Source organism: Colias croceus, chromosome 15 (assembly GCF_905220415.1).
Source record: "Colias croceus chromosome 15, ilColCroc2.1".
Classification (NCBI taxonomy): domain Eukaryota; kingdom Metazoa; phylum Arthropoda; class Insecta; order Lepidoptera; family Pieridae; genus Colias; species Colias croceus.
Window position 1 is genome coordinate 2,011,855 of NC_059551.1, and position 22,608 is coordinate 2,034,462.

The 22,608-nt window shown below is 32.4% G+C and overlaps 1 protein-coding gene across 7 annotated transcripts in view; it reads right to left on the bottom strand.

The window, feature by feature from the left end:
* LOC123697677 (espin) overlaps positions 1–16,807 on the bottom strand; it is a 50,044-nt gene extending 33,237 nt beyond the window's left edge. For 3 of the 7 annotated variants that reach the window (XM_045644196.1, XM_045644192.1, XM_045644191.1), the window contains exon 1: positions 6,273–6,579. In XM_045644196.1, the coding sequence (XP_045500152.1) occupies positions 6,273–6,394 (122 nt within the window). In that variant the 5' untranslated portion in view covers positions 6,395–6,579. Of the gene's footprint in view, positions 1–6,272; positions 6,580–11,672; positions 11,879–12,374; positions 12,644–13,798; positions 13,899–16,666 lie in introns of those variants that run through there. The other 4 variants (XM_045644193.1, XM_045644194.1, XM_045644195.1 and 1 more) reach the window with 4 other exon arrangements.
* Positions 16,808–22,608: the final 5,801 nt, after the last annotated feature.

Below are 22,608 nucleotides of genomic sequence, written 5' to 3' on the forward strand. Positions count from 1 at the left end.
GACATCACCAACTTACCTGACTCCTACGCTGGAGCGCTAGCGAGATTTAAAGGTATTGAAAAGAAAATGAGTAAAGATTTGGGTTTCGCGGTAAGGTATAGGGAAAGGGTAAATCATTTATTAAATAATTGTTATGCAAAAGAATTAACAGGTGTCATTCAGCCGTCTTCAAGGTCGTGGTATTTGTCTCACTTCGGGGTTGAAAACCCTAATAAGAAAAAACTTCGTTTGGTATTCGATGCTGCATGTAAGGTAAATGGTAATTGTTTAAATGATTATTTATTAACAGGACCGGATCTATTGTCATCACTATTTGGTATTATGCTGCGCTTTAGGGAAAACAATATTGCAGTAACAGGTGACATTAGAGATATGTTTTTAAGAATTAAAATTAAGCAGGAAGATCAGCAGGCTTTGAAGTTTTTATGGAGAAACGACCCGACTGAAGAAATTAAAACGTATGTAATGACATCGCTTATTTTTGGAGCTAACTGCTCGCCGTTTATCGCTCAAATTATTAAAAATAAAAATGCTGAGCGGTATTCCTCCATGTATCCAGCAGCAGTAGACGCCATCCGAAACTCTCACTACATGGACGACTACATAGATAGTTTATCGGATGAAGCGACGGCCATCGAAATGGTAAGAAATATTACACAAATACATAAGTCAGGCGGTTTCGAGATAAGAAACTTCACAAGCAACAGCGTCGCGGTATTAAACAGCATACCAAAGGAAACCTTGGGTCCATCGGCAGTAAGGTTCAAAATCGGTGAAACATATGGAGCCGATTCCGAGCGGACTTTGGGTTTAATTTGGTATCCCGAAAAGGATGTATTAGGGTTTGATATATCATTAAAACGCATTCCTGAAAATATTATCTCAGGTATAGAAAGGCCTACGAAGCGTTTAATGTTAAAGGTAATTATGTCTATTTTTGATGTTTTAGGATTTTTAATGCCTTTTACAATACAAGGGCGAATTATATTGCAAGATACGTGGCGATTAAATATCGGATGGGATGATAATATTCCCGACGATATTTATCATCGATGGAAACAATGGCTTCATCTACTTAAGGTAATTAAAGACATACGTATACCTAGGTGTTACAAGCGAGTCGTACGAGCTACGTGCGACAAGGACAGGGCGCCTACGAGTGCAAGCGAAATGCAAGACACCTCGTCATCGGCCGGGGTGACGTCACAATCCCCTTCACTTCCAACATGTAGCGTATCGCGTGCGTCTACGCAATGTACTACGGATTGCTACGACGACGTAGCGCATACTGCATACGCTACGGGCTATAGCAACCTACAGTTGCATGTGTTTTGTGATGCTAGCTCGAAGGCGATGTGTACGGTAGGTTATTGGCGATGGGAATATAATAATTCGATTCATGTAGCATTTATTGCAAGTAAGTGTAAGGTTATGCCTGTAAAGCCCTTAACAATACCCAGGGCCGAACTGCAAGCGGCATTGCTAGGTGCACGGCTAGCAAACACTATTTTAAAAGAGCATAGAATGAAACCCGAGCGCAGGTATTTTTGGTGCGACTCGACCACGGTGCTTCACTGGATTCGCAATAACACACGTTCTTATAAAACGTTTGAAGCAAATCGCTTGGGCGAGATCGACGAGTTATATCACAGGTCAGTGAATGGAATTATATACCTACTAAGTTGAACATTGCGGACTTGGCGACTCGTGAGTCATTCGACGCGTCGTTACAATATGAATGGTATACGGGGCCATCATTTTTATATGATAACTACATAGTATAAAACAAAGTCGCTTTCTCTGTACCTAATTCCCTATGTCCCTTTGTATGCTTAAATCTTTAAAACTACGCAACGGATTTTGATGCGGTTTTTTTAATAGATAGAGTGATTCAAGAGGAAGGTTTTAGTATATTATAATTTATTAGGTTTTAGACAAAGCGGGCGAAGCCGCAGCCGGTAAGCTAGTTTTATTGATAAAGTTGATAAAGTCTGAAACTGGTGTGTTTTCTTGATTTATATTAAGATACCAACAATCTATATTATCTCATTTTATAGAGACATAGAGTTAGTAGTGTTTCACTTTCAGAGCTTTAAGCTTCAGAGTGTGTGTGTTAAGTATATTAATGAAAATAAACGAATTATTTAAAATCCTTGTCTATTCCACCATTATTTATGAACATTTTTTCTCCCATTTTATACCATTATTTTAACAAACGTGCTACGAAATAAGAACCTCAATGCTACTAATATGTATCTCTATCATACTATGTAACAACTATAAACGCGTGATTATCACGAATAATAGTCGATTTAAAAGGGTGCAATTAAAACTTGCGTGCAACGTTTAATTCTATTGCCAAAACCATTTACAGTTAAGATGGCACGTGAAGCAATAATATAACAATTGTATAATTGCCACCATACATTTTTATGGCAATTGGCAATGTGAACATATTTTGAGGAAAATGTTCAATTTTGGAAAGATTGTGTTGTACAAGATTTTACCTAATGACAATAGGCTTTCACTTATGAAATACTTAACTGTTACTTATTATCTACACTAATATTATAAAGAGGAAAACTTTGTTTGTTTGGACTGATTTTAAAAATTCTTTTACCATTCGAAAGCTACATTATCCACGAGTAATACAGCTAGTTTATTAATAATATTTTGAACTAATCTAGATCGCAATTCAGTAAGTTACATTGTTTTATTTAAAAAATTCTCAATTTTCCGCTATTAATGTATGAACTCAATTACATTTAAAATTAGATTCTCGCAAGAAAATTAAATCCTTTATATTCGAGTATCACCTTTTTATCCTGAAACTATATTTTTGAATAACTTCCCTGTCCAAAATTACTTTTAAAATACGAAATATCTTACTATAATTAATTTCAATTAATCAATTTAAACCAATCAAACATAAAACCTTATCTACAAGATCGTAAAAAGATGTTTTTAAAAAATAATAAAAATCCACAAAAATGTAAAAATCGACAATTAAAAATCAATTTATATATAAATGAGTGAAAGCCAATATAAATATTAATATGTCCTGCCAAGTGTGAATGGATACGTAACCAATGGATTCAGCATTTATTGAGTTTTTAACGATTTACTTTCATACTAGGTATTTTTAATTGATTACCAATTTTGCTGCTAGTTTTAGTTTTTTTTGGACTGTTTTTTTTTAATGAAGTTTTTATGTAACCCATAGACTACTTGTAGGTATCTAAAAAGAACTAATGCCGAGAGGGATTATTTTAATTAAAAAAAAAGTTCAGATTAAGAATAAAATTAAGACTTGTTAAGCAATGAAAACAATGATAAAGAAGTTATGTTTTTTAATGATTTTCGCAGTGACACGTAATTTAAGTCATATTAAGAATCTAAATAAGGAAGCAAAGTATCTTTATTTGGTGGTATTAATAAACTTGTTTAACTTTGCAAGTCAAATAACTATTCGACCTGATTTTCATGTTACATAAAATATCGTAAAAGTTTCGCTTTTCGCTAAGTTGTTACTTAGCGAAAAGCGAAACTTTTACAAAACAATTATTTGTTAATAATTGTTTCTGTTTTCTTAACATGACATTGAAGGTATAATTTTATCACACCGTCTCTATTGTTAAATAATTCTCACTGTATGATATGTCAATAACCATAAACATTATATTCAAACGTGAGCTTTTTAACATATTATAGTAACTAGCATTCCGCCCGCGGCTTCGCCCGCGTTTTCAAAGAAAAATCCGCATAGATCCCGTTCCCGTGGGATTTCCGGCATAAAACCTATCTCTATATGTTTGCTTAATTTCATTGTAATCGGTTCAGTAGTATTTGCGCGAAAGAGTTACAAACACACACATACACATCCGCACACCAACTACTTCGGGAAGCTGTGGTCTAAACCAGATAGAAAAAGAACATTTCTATTAGATACCCACACTATTGTAAGTTACCAAAAATAGATATAATTTCTAGAATTAAATTTAATGCTCAACTATGGCGAGAGAATATTTTATAGAAAAAGATAAGTTCAATTTCTCGTAAATAATCAATAATCGATACAAAGCTTCTGTCATTTGTAAGGCTGGTTGCAGAGCTTGACCGACCGTCAGTGCGTACCGTCGGTCCTGAAGATACGCATCAACAATTGTATGACTATGACACTAATGCACATGACAATACGCGTGCGTATGGTCGGTCTAGCTATGAATGGTTTTATGAATTTCCATACATATGACAAGCGCGACTGACGTACGCACTGATGGTCGGTCAAGCTCTGCAACCAGCCTAAGTTCTTTTTACATTGATTTATAATGTTCCATTGTATAATTATTCCCACATTCAAAATGCCAATAGTAAAATGTTAGAAGAATACTTAATTTCCTAAAGCCCCTAGCTGGGGCAAAGGGCGTCAACAGTACTCCGCCATGCGTGTCGATTTTGGGCAGCTCGTTTTATCTCGCTCCAGCACCTTCCGATTGACTTGGCCTCTGCGATAACAGTACGACGCCAAGTGAGCTTTGGACGGCCACGTTTCCGTTTTCCCTGGGGGTTCCAATCCAAAGCTTGCTTTGGTATGTGTTCCGGGTCTCTACGTAGCGTGTGGCCAATCCAGCCCCACTTACGGCGTTTAATCTGAAGGGCGATCGGTGTCTGATCGCAGCATTTCCAAAGGTCGTCGTTGGAGATAGTTTCTGGCCAGTAAATTCCGATGATTCGGCGGAGACAGCGGTTAACAAAAACCTGCAGCTGGCGCGTGATGTCCTTTGTGACCTTCCATGTTTCACACCCGTATAGCAATACAGTTTTTACGTTGGACTGGAAAATTTTGAGCTTAAGCCTCCGCGTTAATTTACTCGATTGCCACACGGGTCGCAGCCGAGCGAAAGTGGCCCTGGCTTTGGCTACTTACTTACTTAGAAGAATAGTCATTACAAATTGATAAAAAGTCAGTTTTTTACATAATATCTCCTGTTGCGCAAAATAGTAACATTATCACCAGTATGATTAAAACAGTACCTATGTAAAGTAGATTCAATACAATATTAAGTAAGTACTCTACAATTGTTAAATTATAAACAATAATAATTTCTATATCCATACGAGTTTTGGTTCAAACGACCCTAAATTTCTATACTTCCTACTAATATTATAAATGCGAAAGTTTGTATGGATGTATGGATGTTTGTTACTCTTTCACGTAAAAACTACTGAACCGATTACAATGAAATTTAGCACACATATAGAGGGTAACTTGGATTAACACATAGGATTCAATAATTGTTCTGAAAGCTCTATTTATAAGGCAGCTCTCATGCATGCATTCTAATTAGCCAATCAAAAATCGTTTTCAGCATCTAATACCTATATGAGATTATGGTTACCTACTTCATGCATTATTTTTTGTGGTGTTACTCAAATTTGTATGTTCTTAAAATTTGTCTTTTATTCAAACTCTCTAAGAATTTACTCAAAAATTTCGCTTCTATTTTGTCTGCGATGTTACATTTTTTTTAATACATGAAGTAGTTGATAGAAAGTATTTGGCAAATGCTTCGCTAATTGCTAATGGATTAATTTGAATTTATAAAATTCACGTTACTAACATATCTATGTAAATTACTTAATAAAATTGTGTAATATCCTAGATATAACATTTTGTACTCATAGATATTAATTACTAGCTTTCCGCCCGCGGCTTCGCCCGCGTTTTGAAAGAAAGACCCGCATAGTTCCTGCTCCCGTGGGATTTCCGGGATGAAACCGATCCAATGTGTTAATCCAAGTTACCCTCTACCTACATGTGTGCTAAATTTCGTTGTAATCGGTTCAGTAGTATTTGCCCGAAAGAGTAACAAACATACACACACACACACACACATCCTCACAAACTTTCGCATATATAATATAATATTAGTAGGATTATAATACACCTTATATAATCCATAAATAACTATTCGTTATCATTTTTTTATTACAGTTAAATACGCAATAGATTAGACATTAGTTATTTGTGTGATTTTTTCCATTTAATTTACATATATTTAATAATAGTAATAAAAATGAATCGCAAAATGTGTTGGTAAGCGCATAACTCGAGAACGGCTGAACCGATTTCGATAATTCTTTTTTTATTATATTCCTTGAAGTACGAGGATGGTTTTTATGTAGAAAACGTAAACAAGTACCACGGGCGAAGCCGGGGCGGACCGCTAGTTTAATAATAATTATATATTAATAAATAATCCAAAAGTTACCGTTCCCGCCCTCCATACGTCCCCGCTTTAGTCTTATGGTACTTCTTATTTTTCTTGCTTTTCTTTCCAAAAAGCTTACTTGTAACCCGACTGTACGGCGGGTTCGTGTTATTTTGCGTCATTTTTCTGTACCACCAAATTTTGTCAATCCAAAACAGATAACTATATTGAGCACATTTTTTGTATCACAAAGTTTTCACAGCACTGTGTAAATCTTTTTATCGCGTAAAAAGGTACAGCCACGGAATATCGGAAGCAAATGAGGCATGCGCAGGCGCCGGTAACTCAATATCGACTGAGCTTACGCTGCTCACTAAACAGGCTACAGCGAAAGTATCATATTTTCACAGAAGTTAATGACACAACATTGTCGTGTGTTTTCTTTTATTTACAATGTAATGGGAAAATTGTGATTTGTTATTGGTTAGACAACTATTAATATATTATATACTATGCGATGCCCTGGCTTTGCTTAAATGGGCATATTGTAATGAGTCAAAAAGCCATGCCATCTCCATTTTCCACTCTACATAATTTATACTTGATCAATAATTTTATTCAGCCGTTTAATTAGGAGCCTAGCCCTTTAATTTTTTTTTTCTTCTTGTTACCAGAGTAGAGTTGAAGAGCCTAGCACTTTTATTAGTTTAGGTAACTGTTATGTCACACGATACGCCTGGATATCATTCATGCCGATATAATTCATGCAGTATCGTTTAAAGAACAAAATCGAGTCGTAAGGAGTCGGATACATACAAACATACAGGTGATAGTAATAAAAACGTGTTAAAAAAAATAAAGAGGACTTTTAAAGTTTGATGCAACATTTAGAAAACAAAACATTATGAAATTAAAGACATTTTAACGGATTTTAAACGTGATTTATTCATTATATTATTTTCCCGACGTTTCGAACACTTTACAGAGAACGTGGTCACGGGGAGACTGACGTAAAAAAGTCCTTAATTTCTAAATAGTCGCGTAAAATCTACTTAACACTGGAAAATACAAAACATTATGTTTAAAAACAGAGTGATATAAAGGAGCTATCGACATCTAATTGTGTAATTATGTATGAGACGTTTCACTTTTATTTGCAATAAAAGACTTTTTATGTGAGACTCTATTTCAAGAAAGATTCTTGAAATCTGCGAAATAGAATCCTTCATTTCGTCTAGCGTTAATTGCATCGCGATTTGTGTTTGTGTGGTACAAGTGAAGAGCGATTTCAAATAATTATTATATCATTGACATACAGTTACGGACCAAAGTAACAGTCGCTTATAATATTTGGCAATACGAGCGATACATATATTTTGAAATCGCTTGATCGCATTTAATTTATAAAGTTTTGTAACATACACACAATAATTACTGACACTTATAAAGAACAGACATCAGTTTTACTAATATTTTATTATTTTCTGTTTATCAATATTATTTTGATGACCTGGAACAGTTGTCTCTGTAGCCATAAGACGGCCTATTGTGCAGTTTGTGTGTATTTATTTTATTGTTTTTTTTTTGGTGTAATTCATTCATTTATTCATTCATTAACTCAATGAAAATAATAACATTCTCCATTAATTCTAGATTATTTTAAAACGCAGAATCTTACAAATTAAGCTGTTATGTTTCTCCGCTATATCGCTTCATGACACGGCTGTTTCGACCACTTTCGCCGTCAAACGATCACTTAATATACGCGCTTACTTCACTTTTTATTGAACGAGATTTGTGGTATATTAATATGTTTTAATTGTTATGTTATAAAAATATACCTAAAAATATTCAATATTTCTATTTCTATTTCGATAAATGTCTATAGGTACCTCTAATAAATATCTAACATTTATTTTTTAACATAGAAAGTTTTATGATTTTAAGTTTAATAATTTTAGTTCCTATTCCCTCTGATTTGTTTTTACATTTTAGCAATAATACTAAAAAAATTGAACATAGTTAATCTCTAAATACGTATCTACTACTTAATCGTTTAGTAATTAATAAAACTCATTATCATTTAATCATTGGAATTAGTCAAGAGATTTTCGGATATCCTCTTATTAAAGATTGATATATAATTTTATTCACAGATATATATAAACAGTTTATTAACTGTTATATACTTGTAAAGAGGAATATTTTTTTAACTAATAAGCTCTGAAACTGATCGACTTTGAAAAATTATTTCACCAGCGAAAGGTTACATCTTTTTTTTAACAAGTCTATTTGAAAAGAATCTAGACGAGCTGCTCATATTTCTTCAAATAAACGTAGAGATTCTGAAACGCTTAAACTAGAGCAAAATTATAAATATTATTGGAAAATTATCCACCTTGTTCAGATACACATAAATCAAGACAAATCGATTATTGAATTACAATGTCTGCAATATAAATGATAAATTATGTAGGTATTTTAGGGTTTTTAAAAAAGTATATATGGCTTAATAGTGCTTTTAAAAGAACAGTCATAAAAACATGTTAATAATAAACAAACTAATTAATAACTTAATTTTGTAATTAAACATTCGAACGCAATAATTCAAACATGTATCTATCTATCTACAAGTGAAAATCTACACAAAACACTGTCTGGCCATAAATTTTTGCTATAATCGTTTTCCCACCATTTCTACTTGACAACAGATGGCGCTATAAAAATTGAGTCATTGTTCCATCGTGCGTAAAAAATGCTCTTGAACTATAATTTACGTTCGTTCAAAGAAAATTGTCATTTCCTGAATTAATATAATATTATTGAATCACAGTTTCATATTATTAAATTGCGATCATCCTATTTTTGAATTTATTGATATATTATACTAGATTTCCGCCCGCGGCTTCGCCCGCGTTTGCAAAGGAAAACCCGCATAGTTCCCGTTCTCGTGGGATTTCCGGGATAAAAACTATTCTACGTGTTAATCCAAGTTACCTTCTATATGTGTGCTAAATTTCATTGTAATCGATTCAGTAGTTTTTACGTGAAAGAGTACCTAACAAACATCCATACATCCATACAAACTTTCGCATTTATGATATTAGTAGGATATTAGATATATTAGATGATAGGCCTGATATTGATATACCTTTTTCATTCGACTTCGTGAGTTACTCTAGACCTAGAGTTACAAAGGGAATCCTACCCGAATGAGATAATTATTTCGTCAATTTTTATAGAATTTACAAAGCTTCTAAATATCTTTCAAGTTACAAATGTAAAAGAAATCAGTAAATAATTATGCCTACCAGTCAAAGGTAATAGCACTAATCAAATACATACTATAAAGTAAATAAAAGTAAAGTAAGTGTCATTTTAAAATATAACATTGGTACGAAATTCAAAACATAATTTCATGAGATTTCTTTCTATATTTACCGTTTTCCGTATTGCTCTACACTTAGTTTAAATGGCTCTTAAATAACATTTCCTTTAGATATAAAGTAATAAGTTATAAACTTTATGTGTAGAAACTTAATACACTTCAATCCAATGTTCAAGTAATGCTGTATGTACCAATAATTAGTAGCCAATTTAGAATATGATTTTATGTACGAATTTTATATTATATTATAAATTGAGCTACTGTTGGTGCGTCTTTAAATAAATAAATAAATAAAAATACACTTCGTTTTTATTAGTTTAAGTCCGTAGGTTCTGTTGCTTATGATTCTACTTACAACAAAATAGACAAACTATGGTATGAAAACAATATCAGTAATCTCCGTTATCTATACTTCTTTACTAATATTAAAAAGAAGAAAGGTTTGTATGTATGTATGTAGGTATGTATAGTTTTCACGCATAAACTACTGAACCGATTTCAAAAATTCTTTCACCATTAGAAATATGCATTTTCACTGAGCAACATAGGCTATATTGCATTTTCAAAAAAATTAGAGATCCTTACCAAAAATGCAATAATGTAACCCAAGGTGTAAAAAGTTCCTTAATCAAAATTCTGTCATCGCGTGCGCTGCTGAATCTATTCCTTGAAGTACGAGGATGGTTCTTATGAAAAAAAACGTAAACATGTAGGTACCACGGGCGAAACCGGGGCGGACCGCTAGTAAGTAATAAAATCAATTTAATAACTCAAAAAGTGGGATATATTTCAAAATGAACATAGCAATGTGTCGTGTTTTCAATAATACCAAAAAAGTAGGAAGAATTATTAAAGTAGGAAACATGTTATAAATTAATCATAAAACGGCTCCATGCCTTTCAGATCGGAACGCGTGAATCAAACACCGTTTCAACGTGGTTTTTACAAGAAATAGCGGTAGATGTATGAAAATGTTAAGCTATTGCATAGCTTCTATCGCGGGCCTTGAGAGCGGGGACCGAATCGAGAAATTCCGTAACGAAAAAACCTCACGCTCCCCACTCCGACGGGCGCAGCATGCAATAGCTTTACCGCAGCAGTCCCCGAGTGCCACGTCACACGTCGTTTTTATAGATATTATTATTCAAAATGTTTCTGTCAGGCCAGTTTGAGATACACTAGCTCCAGGATACTGAACATACATATTAGACGCAGATATAAGGCGCCTGAATTTTATCAAAATACACATTTTGAAGCAATATTGTTATGGAAATTCATTCTCGATTCAACTTCGATTTGTTTCCGCTTAATTTTCCTCTAATAATGCTCCATTTTTTAAAAATAAATTATTTTAAAAAAATGGAGTTAAATAATACCTATTTGAAATTAATTACGATATTGAAAGAATACTCCATTAAATACAAATCAAACAAAACACTATCACATAATCTTAAAACCGCGTTATTATGTCGAAAGTTAAGCATAAGGGCTTATCTCCACAGTCGGCAGCGCGTAACAAATGCTGTAAGCAATTTTTAATTACAAGTTTCCAGTAACAGATGGCGGTATCTAGGGAATGCGGTCACCTGTCATCGCGACGTGCTAATGTAGAAACGCATAATGTGAAAATGATTGGTAATGAGATAACGCTGGTTTATATTAAGGTAAGTGTGGCTTTTCCAAGACCGGTTCTGATATTATACAGAATGTAGATGGAATTATCGTAATCTTATTATGGCTAAGTGATAGTTTAAATGTGATTGATGAGGTGCTCTATATATTTTGGTAATGATATTATGTTTGTGTTGAATTATATAACATACTAGCTGTTCCCCGCGGTTTCACTCGCATTGCTCCGCTCCTATTGGTCGTAGCGTGATGATATATAGCCTATAGCCTTCCTCGATAAATGGGCTATCTAAGTTCTAACACCCTAAGAATTTTTCAAATCGGACCAGTAGTTTCTGAGATTAGCGCGTTCAAACAAACAAACAAACAAACAAATTCTTCAGCTTTATAATATTAGTATAGATAAAGAATAATATTTTTGACTTAAAACATATGATACAAACCTCACAGTACTAGCTGGAATCGTCTTAGAATATTTCAACCTCGCAGACGAGGCGCGTAGAGGGCGCTCTCGACGTGGACAAGTCGCCATTTTTATTTCTTCTCAAACCATATCACTATTTCGCACTGTTTTACAGTTCTTTAAATTATTGTCGTAAGTCATAAATTGAAACTTTCATAAAAAGCATAAGATTGACTTCAAATTTATCTGAGAAAAATAGATACTACGTAATACACCACTTAAAATTATTAAACTATTAAGCACTGTTTATTATTAATGATTAAACAAAAATTAAAAAAAAGCTAAATGACACCATAATATCATTGAATTCCTCATTCAAATTGTTATTAAAAAAAATAAGGAAAGGTAATTTTAAAAATATACGCAACAATATCTAAGTAGGTATATTAATTACAAATGTAAAACTGTTTCATTTTAGTGCATCATGAATTAACAGCTATTTCTTTAAATAAAAACGATAATTTTCTTTTCTCAACTGACAGCTAAGCCGCTAATTCCACTGAATTACTGCGAAGAAATGATGCGATACATTTCATCACGCGCTGGCGTTCATTGTCCAGCAAGCACGTATATTATTACGAATTTACGATTTTGCCTTACTTATAACATGAAAGTTCTATTCCCTATACCTATATAAAAACAAAACCTATGAAATGAACACCTTTGTAACCTTATTCCATACCTATATCCAAACATAAACATTTTGTAATGATGATTTATTGCAAATATTTTCCAAAACAAAAACAAGTTCAATTTTAAGTAACACAACGTAACATCGTTAATGTTTTTTCTCAAAAAATAACGAATCGCTACGGATAATTTGACAATTATAAAACCGAAAGACACTATTGTTCATTCAAGTGCAACTATCCGAACGCATTTTAACGCGCCAAATAACTGACATTCCGTTTATCGCAATATGGTCGAAATATTTTTTAATTGTTATCACTTAAAGTGTTAAGAAATCTAAGTCCGTCATGCGAAATAATTAGAAAGTAAATCTTAATTTAATTTATACGTACTTTCCTTCCTTTTGATGGCTTTGTTAAACAGTTTTTCTGTGCAAAGCAATATCAAAAATTTCTATAGCGTTTTTCTCTAAGGTATTTTTATTAAAATAAAAAATACGTAATATAAACTTTTATTTGTTTAAACTATTTAATAATAATAACACAGCCCCCGGAATCACAGACACAATAGAAAATCTAAGTATTTTGTCGTGGTCAGATCGGGCCGCTCGGGGCTCAATGGGTTAAGATGACTGATTATCACACAACTGTTTCGATATGAATCTTATGAGTACTCAATAAACTCATCTTATGGTACTAAATCACTTCCTGAAACAAGTTTCGTCTTTTAAAAAATCCGATGTTAGCAAACAATAATTTATAACAATTGGTATTGTCTTCATGATATCATTGTTTGTTGCACTTGACATTGTTTCTGAGCACAATTATATAGGTCATTGTTAAAGACCTAATATTTAATAATATTTAGCGAAAGACCTTTTCATTTAATTTTATTCAGTATTCTTTTTAACCCTTACGTACCAATATTTCAACGTCTTTATCAAAACTTTTAGGTTTAATTATTTATCTATACTTTATAATATTTACCCCTTTAAACATGATAAGTAATAATAATAATTTAAACGTCAAAGTGATAGAATTCTAATTGTAAGTATATTGTAATATCACATCCCTACTTAGTAGGTAAATAATGCGATAATAATTAATACAATACATATTTATTATTTTATTTTATTAATAAGTCTTATAAATGCCAATTGGCATTTATTAGACTTCAGTATTCATCATTCAAGTCTTTATGTATATTTACCGTTTGTGCTAAGATTTAATAAATTTAGTTTAAATTATTTATTATTTCAAACTATATTTTATTAATTAAATCCTCAATTACAATTATTTAGTGCTTATATTTTAAGCTATATAAGTAATAACAAACAGCTGAACAAAAGACTGTTTCCCGCGAAATTTTGATATTTCCGCACACGATTCGATACCAGATTAAAAACATAAAGCTGTCAAACGTCAAGCACAAAATACCACAGGTTAAAAATTAATTAAAAAAGTACAAAGCACCAACTCCACAGATTAAATATGGCAATTAGAAAATATGAAAACTTTCAGTTCGTACACGGTTCACTCACGCATGTGCACTCAACGCGAGCGCAAGCAGAGTAGCATCTCACTTGACTAGTGCATTTCTGGGTTCCAGTAAATAAGTTGATTACGGTATGTGGTGTTGTGATGAGCGGAGCGGGAAGCGATAGCGATAATTTTACAAAAAATCACTTAATGCAGCGATTACTCGCGGCAGCTACAAAAAATTACACTATATTTATTTTGGTTACTAATTACAGAATATAAAATGTAATTCATTCATTATGGATACAGAAATTCGACTGAGAGGTTATAAATTGCACTATCTTGTACCTATAATCTCAGCCACATAACATTCGCATAGCTACAAAGCACAATTATACCATTTTCTATCCGCTCCTCTCAACAATAAAATCACATCCTTAATTTAACCACATCACCTACTTTGTCCGATTTTTGCATAATAATGTTTTTGTTTTCTCCTTGAGTAATGTTCCGTGAACGCTGTAATCTTAATTACTTAAAATAAGTCCGCATTTGAAATAATTCATCGATTTGTTTACAAGAACGTAACGTTATGGAAATTAACAAGGAGTTACAAAACTGGCCGTTTGTGATTTTTTTATTGGTAACAAATATTCATAACAAATATTTTTTATGTTAAGAAATACTGGTAATATTATTCTGAATACATTTGCAAAAATGTACTAACTAGTGTAAATGTATTAAAAAATCCATAAGTAAGGAACATATTGGCAACGCTCATAATTTATATTAGACGTTTTTGAAGACATTCTGAAAGTCAGGTGCTCCTACTTAATAATTTCAGGAGTAAATTTTCAAAAAAAACATAGTGAACCTATTAATGGATTTCCCCTATAGAAGATAATTCACGGTTCTCATCTTTAGAAGATAATTATAATTGTCTATGCTCTTCCTAAATCCATAAACAACAAAATGGCGTCCCCAAGATGCAGATCACGATCCTGCCTACACAGTGTGAAGATTGTGAGATGAGCACAATTAATACGGCAACGCTTTCACCACACAATTATTTGAGATCTCAATAAACTTCGATGTGAATGAATTTGTTTTTGTTTTTTGGCCTGTTTGACTGTAAAACATGTCAAACAGAAAATGGAACATGGAACCTGAAATAACGATATAGGTAAAACAATTGTTATATTATTATTTTTTTTTGAGTTTTAGTACATATATAAAATTAAGTTTGAGTGGTAGAATAAAAAAATAAAATATGTAATATCGATGTAAAATTAATTAGTTACGAATATTTTTGGATACCTTTTTTAAGGATATTAGCTAAAAAGATAAGAATAAAATATTTTTTTAATGTTGGTTATTTACCTAAGAAATTATTAAATAAGAAATCAGAAGAAGAATGGCTTTTTACCTAAATTGTGTAATGTAAACCAGATGAAAGCAAATTTCAAAATTAACTTTAAATTAGAAATGGGCATTTATTTACATAAATTTCAAATGTGTGAATTTTCAACGACTCTATCAGTGGGCATGCATGTGAGTTAGGCACAAGAGAAAACTTAGAAAAAAAAGAAGTTTTTAGTCAGTTATTTAGAACTCAGTTCTGAATAACTGTGTGTAAATATAAACTTGAAATTTTGCACAAAAAATGTTCTCTCAAAAAATGGCTTGTAAAATGTAGATCCTATTATATAGTCTAGAGTCTCTAAGATATACGAATAGTTTTCTATTTTTTTTATTCCCATTTAGGTATAAAGCATTTGAATGCTATAAAACTAAACACCAAATACTACTTAATACGTGAATGAAACTACTACTGCAGTCTATCAAGTGTTTTGATGAAAAGCTCACGTTAATCAAACCACGAGCAGACACCTGTTTCAGGCATTTTGAAGTCCAACTTATATCACCATTACCCCTTTTGTTTTTTCCCTATAACTCTGTCACACTTGACTAGTAAATTCTCCACACCATACCTGTTACCTTATATTACATGCATCATACATCACCATACAGTTAGCCGTTAGTTATCGTGACTGGACTGTTATCGATGAACAAACAAAAACAACGATTTACAGCAATATTGCGATTAGCCATTGTGCCTAGATATTGCAATTTGTTATTGTAATGCTTCTTGTTTTATGCTGGTCGGATGATCTGATTGGTTTTGATTGAGTAAAATATCTTATGTGTTAAGGCGAATACTCTACCTTCTACAAAGTACTAAAAGTACCTAAGTATGTTATGTTGTAAATTGTAGTAAAGCGAAGCGAAGCAAGAGTAATGAACTTCCCAATGAGTAATGTATACCTAGTTAGTTCATATTTGCATTTACTTAGAAAAAAAATATACCTATCTAATCTATACTAATATTATAAAGCTGAAGAGTTTGTTTGTTTGTTTGAACGCGCTAATCTCGGGAACTACTGGTCCGATTTGAAAAATTCTTTCGGTGTTAGATAGCTCATTTATCGAGGAAGGCTATTATCATTACACTACAATCAACAGGAGTGGAGCCACGGGGGTGAAACCGCGTGGAGCAGCTAGTATTCAATAAAGTTAGTTCGATGCCCACTCTCGTGTGTAGGTTCTCACACACACTCACTTCCTTTAAAAATAGTCTCTTTTCAAACTTATAATATATATGTAAACCTAAGCAGGAATACAAACTAATAACTACAAAATTGGTGAATGTAATATCATGATTCTAAATCATCACGATCTTTTTTAAGATGTTTATTATATAGTGAAAAAAATGGTAATCGGCAAGTTATCTGGAGATAAATACTAATATTGTAACTGTTAAAACAAAATAATTGTAATTAATATTAAAAATAACTGAAATACTCACGACACATCAGGCGTAGTGTTAGCCAGAAGCCGCACACAGTCAAGGCAGCCCCTCGCGGCCGCGTAGTGGAGCGCCAGGGCTCCGTTGTTCGCCCGGCCTCCGCCCGGCATCGCGCGGCCGCACCACCAGCCTTCGACAGCTAGCCTTCCGCTCCTGGGAGATATATTTCATTAGAAATTATCTTTTAATTTAACTACATATAAGTAACATGAATTTTATTCAGATATATTTTTAATTTTTATATAATCACACATAAATTGCATGAAAATTTATTGCATGTTTTAAAACTCTAATCTATAGATACTTAAGACGATTATAAACATGTTTTTATAACTTATTATGTAAAAGATAAATACCGCGTTTAATTACTAAACCGTTAAAAGCTTACTGCTAGCGTTTTAAAATATAGCTTATTAATTGTAAAGGACGGTCGTAGTTTTGTCTATTATTAATATTAAAGGTGTAAAAAAACAATATTGTACAAAAAAAAAAAAAATTTTTTGTAAATTGTAGAGCAGTGAGAAGGAGAGCTTATATATATTGTAGTAAACTTTATTTTAGTATAATAAATATATTTATGCAACGTCGATAATAAATCAATAACACCTTCAATGGTTCTTATTGAAGGAAATAATTTCCATAGGTAAGAATGTTTATCAATGTGAAATTCAAATACATAATATTCAGTGCTCTAAGTCTTTATATGTTAGCGCCATCTATTGTAGAGTGGTGGCAACAAGTAATATTGCATGCTAGTTCATCTACTTAGCCATAGATGTCGCTACTACGTGTAACTTGAAAGTAAGTTTAATCATTTATTATTAACGACAGCAAGAACTAAAATAGTGAATTTGTGTATTTTTTTATTACATTATAATGTATTAATTTCTATCATACTTAATATTATATAATTTTTTTACTTTAAAATGTTTTTATCAGAGGTTTATCTATTTATGAACGTTTACAATATTAATTTTGACCACCCCATAAAATTAAAAAAAAAATATTCATCAGCACATTTTTTTTCGAATGACTTACAACAATTTTAAGCACACCATAAACTTCTAAAACAAAACACGCTCGCTGCATGTCAGACGCAGTACATTAATCTGCACATTATTATTATGATGGACATTTTCCAGTCCGTTACCCGATTACCCCATAAATCCTGAACCGGTCTGACATACGGGACTGTGCAGACTACTGACACGCATTTAACTGAACCAGAAAATATTCGCCTAGCTATTTCCAGCAGTTTTTTCCTGCTACGGAGTATCCTGCTATGAACATCTTAATGGTAAGAGTAGTCTTTCAGCTTCATGAAATAATTTTTTCTTAACGAACGATTTTTGATATCTTTAATAATTTTTATACCAACAGATTGCAATGAAACAGTAAGAATTTATCCACGTCTTCTTGATATGTTTAAACTTCCCAAGCAGAATTTCCATTTTATCAAAGAAACAAGGAAAAATACTAATACAGAGCAAATACTTAGATCTTTCAAACATTCCAACAGACTATAAAAAATAATTATCCATGTAACATCAGTCTATAACTGTAATTTTTCACTTTTGAGGCTTTAACATACTTTCACAAAATGCAAGCAAAGGATACCGACAATATATTATCTGTATTTCTTTCGCTATAAAAACCTGAATGCTAGAAATGCAGGCACCATGTCAATTTGACAGTTGTAAAATTATAGCCCAATCAATAAAAAATCAATGTATTTTAATTTCGCAATTTGCAGTCTGTATTATCATTTCGTCTTTTATTTCTAAACACTTATAAATCAAAGTTAAACCCAGGCTATTCTGCTGAAGAAATAAATAAATATGTAGTGAAACTGACCTTCGCATTTACAATATTAATATGAATACAACACCAAATATAGTCATTATATTAATATTAAGTTACAACATACCAGATGAAACTAGATTATAGATGAACAACAGTTTAGTAACATGATCTAGTATTAATCGAACATAATTACATGTCCATTATATTACAAAACATTACTTGACGTGTTATAATCATGTTAAAGAGGTCATCTCTTTAATAGAAATACGTAAAACTTCGAAGCTTTTAAATTTTGAAGGTTAATTCACTTTTTAGAATCTATTAAATGGATTCACTAGGTATAAATATAATGAATGTGAAAGTTTCTGAATATAGTTGGATGGATTGTTTCTCTTATATGTAAAAATGTGCAATCGGATCTGTGTAAAATTTTGCATAGAAATAGATTTTATGCAATCTGGAGTATTTACATAACTTTTCTTATGAGCCCGTGTGCTCTAGTCTAAAGTAATAATACTGCATCAATTAATAAATTGTAAAATTTTGTAGAGTAACTAAAAAATACAATATTTTCTAACTAGGTAGGTATTTCTAAATGCAAGAATACACATAAAATGAAAAAAAAAAGTATAATGAAGTATATTCTACGACCCAGTACTAGTGCATTAGTCATACGTGAACATTCAAGTATCAAAAACGTAAATCCCATACGATAAATCGCGACCCGCGTCACGGTGGCCAATCACGTAGCCGGAAGCGCACGCTGCTACATTTCCACGCTATTTACAATGCGTGACCTTAAAACTGATCATTGACAGTACAAACTACGTGTCAAGTATCAAATTCGTTCTACGTATAGTGTAGAAATTATGGAAATTCGTTAAAATTATAAAGCTTTTAAATGTAGAGCTTAAGAAACATAAAAAAAATTGATTATCTTCCGACAACTTCGGATAAAAATCTAAGTGAATATGTACACTATTTCAATTTTAAAAACTATGTCTGAGAATATTGTCTAAACTATGTAATTGAATAATCTCCATTTTAGGTCATTAGGCCCCCCTCGTCTTACTCCACAGAATAGTTATTACACACATATGTAACATATATGTATAATCCTCAAGTGGTTTTAATAAACTTTTAATTTCACCGTTACATTGTTTACGTTACCGTTAAACTTTAAAGCTTCATATAAAATTATAACGTAATGTACGGTAGATATTTAATAAAATTAACACTGTCCAATTACTCTGTACACACGTAAGAAGTGAAACTTCTTTATGACCTTATTTTTCAAAAAATAATTTACTATATGCAACTTTACAGAAATACGTCGAATCACGCGTGGTAGGGATAAGAAAAAGATGGCGCGTAACAAAAAAATGTTACACTAAATTTTTTTTCCAACCCCGATAAAGAAGTTTCACTTCAATAAAATTCTGAAATTCCTCATCTAAAAAGCCTGAATTCCTACATCCTGTCATTAAATAAATTATGTATGATAAAATCAGAAAGTTTCAATCGATTTACTATTCATGACTCTATTAATGGTTTAATTTAAATTTCCCTTTGAAATTATCATAATTTTTGTCAACTGCTTTTCAAGCTCTTTTGAATTAATTAAAATTTAAATAAAACAAATGAGACACCAAAGTAATTAAAAATTAATGCGTAAAAGAACACATGAGAAAAGTGGAAATTCTAATAATGCTCTTTTTTCTTTCTGTTAGTGTAAATAATCATAATTCTGTTATTATTCGAGCTCTCTCTTATCGATATATCCACGTTCGTTTTGACTTAAAAAATAATTTTTTAACTCTTTACCAATGACGGCAAATTACATTTAGTTTTACCAATACCCACCTAAAATTTCCGGCGCGTAATGCAATATCTAGCGTGTCGAGATCTTCCTCATAATTGTGGCACAGCTCCATAGTGGTGTTCCTAGCTTCATGTATATCGAACAGAACCGTTCCATCATTGGTTTTGTCCGTCATTACACTCCGATACGACCTTGTCCCAAAGCTAGAGGTCACTGATGCTCCACGTGGGAACTTTCTAGGCGTCACTGGAACATTCTGAGCCGCTATTGCCTTCCTGTACCTCCTCCTTAAATATCTACGCATTCTCAAAGACAGCATCACCCGTATCCGAATGTGACGCTTTATATTCCTATCGTAACGTAACTGTTCTTTTATTTTACGGTCCCTCTTCTTTCGCTTCGGTATTTCATCAATTCGCTCAAGTGTTGTACTCCTTTCGAGCAAACGACTCGTTTCTAGGCCCGGGGAGCGATTGAAGAAGTCGGCGTTATTGTTTTTCCACGATTTGCTAAGTGACCAATTCTCTCCATATGAAGAATTTTTTATTTGTATCGGCTTTTCATATAAATCATCGTCCAGTGCAATCATTCGCCGTGATATCAAAAAGTTATCAATGTTTCTCCGTAGCGTACTGTTTTGGGAACTAACTGTTGTATTAATTAGATTAGAGGTCAATGTTTCAGATTTTTGTTTCTCATTGTTAGGTTTTGGTTGTTCAGTGGTGTTTCTATTCTTGCGTTTCGCTAACGTCATTATCCTTCGACGCATTGCGGACATATTTGTTAATTCACTCTTTAAAAATGGCCCTTTTCTATCTGATGTCATATCAGGGGACCATGCTGCATTTTCAGAACAACTGCAAAAGTCCTTGAATATTCGCGCTAGTGCACTGCAGCTGCTTTCTTTTGAACGCTCTTTGGCCATATTTCCATAGCTCTATGGGAATTTAAAAAAGATAAACGTCACTGTCATTTAGAACATTGTCACTGCTTGAATCTATATCCACACTGTCACGAATTTTAATGAATTTTCTGCGTAAATGTAAAGGAGGTTAATGTAATTAGTGTACTTAATATTTCCGTGTACTCATTGTTACGTCAATATTACGTAAAGCGCCTATTGCAGGTGTGAATATATTTAAAATACGAGCTGAATTTTAACTGATAAGATTTTATGATTTCTCGCAGATAAAATCTAATATTTCACAAGTTTTATGAATATTTAGGCCATTCACCGAAAATAATGCATACAAGCTTAACATCCAGCTCCAGGTAGTATGAGAACATATCTATTCAAATGAATGGCAATACATGAATAGAATGTAGATGAATATTTACTTTGGATTGCTTGAAATCTTTCTGTATAAAACGAAAAGGTGTCTGACGGTCTGACTGACTGATATATCCCCGCACAACAGGAATTACTGGACCGATCGGGCTGAAATTTGGTATGCAGATAGCCCAGATGTAAATATGCCTTTATTCGATTCGATTCGACCCATAATTTTTTTTGATAAATTCCACCCCCAAGAGGATATAACTAATAGGAAAGTTTGTGTCACGAAAATTTGTTTTGACCACGCGAGCAAAGCTATGGGATACTAGCAGTTAATAAAGACAATTTTTAGGAATCGTTTGATATTCCGAAAATTATTCTAAAATTAGTAGATACTAAATTATCAAAACGCTTCATGTTGTATACATTTGATACATATTTATTTTCAACTTGCGTGATAGATGAGATAAGAACGTCATTAAAATTGTTAGCCATTTTCTTGTATGTAAGTACGTAAACAAGTAACAAGTAACAACATTCATCAGATGAAAGTGAATTGCATTGTTTGAATATTCTTTTGATAGATTACTTATTCCAATATTTATTGGTTGTTATATAATCTATAATATAAAAATGAATCCCAAAATGTGTTGTAAGAGCATAACTTGAGAACGGCTCAACCGATTTCGATAATTCTTTTTTTATTATATTCCTTGAAATACGAGAATGGTTCTTATGTAGAGAAAACGTAAATATGTACCACGGGCGAAGCCAGGGCGGACCGCTAGTTACAGAATAATACTTGGTTAGAAGGGAATGCGCCTGAAATAAAATACCTACTCCAATAAAACCGTAGAGTTTAGTTAATTACGTCGTACAAATAACGCTATGCCAATTTATTAGTAAGTTTATCGAGGTAACAAATACGAAAATAATTTAATAATAAATAATATACTTGAAGAAGACAACCATAATTTTGAACCGTAAAATAGAAAAATTGTACGACCCTTCACTCGATCATGAAGTTTAATTAATATTTAT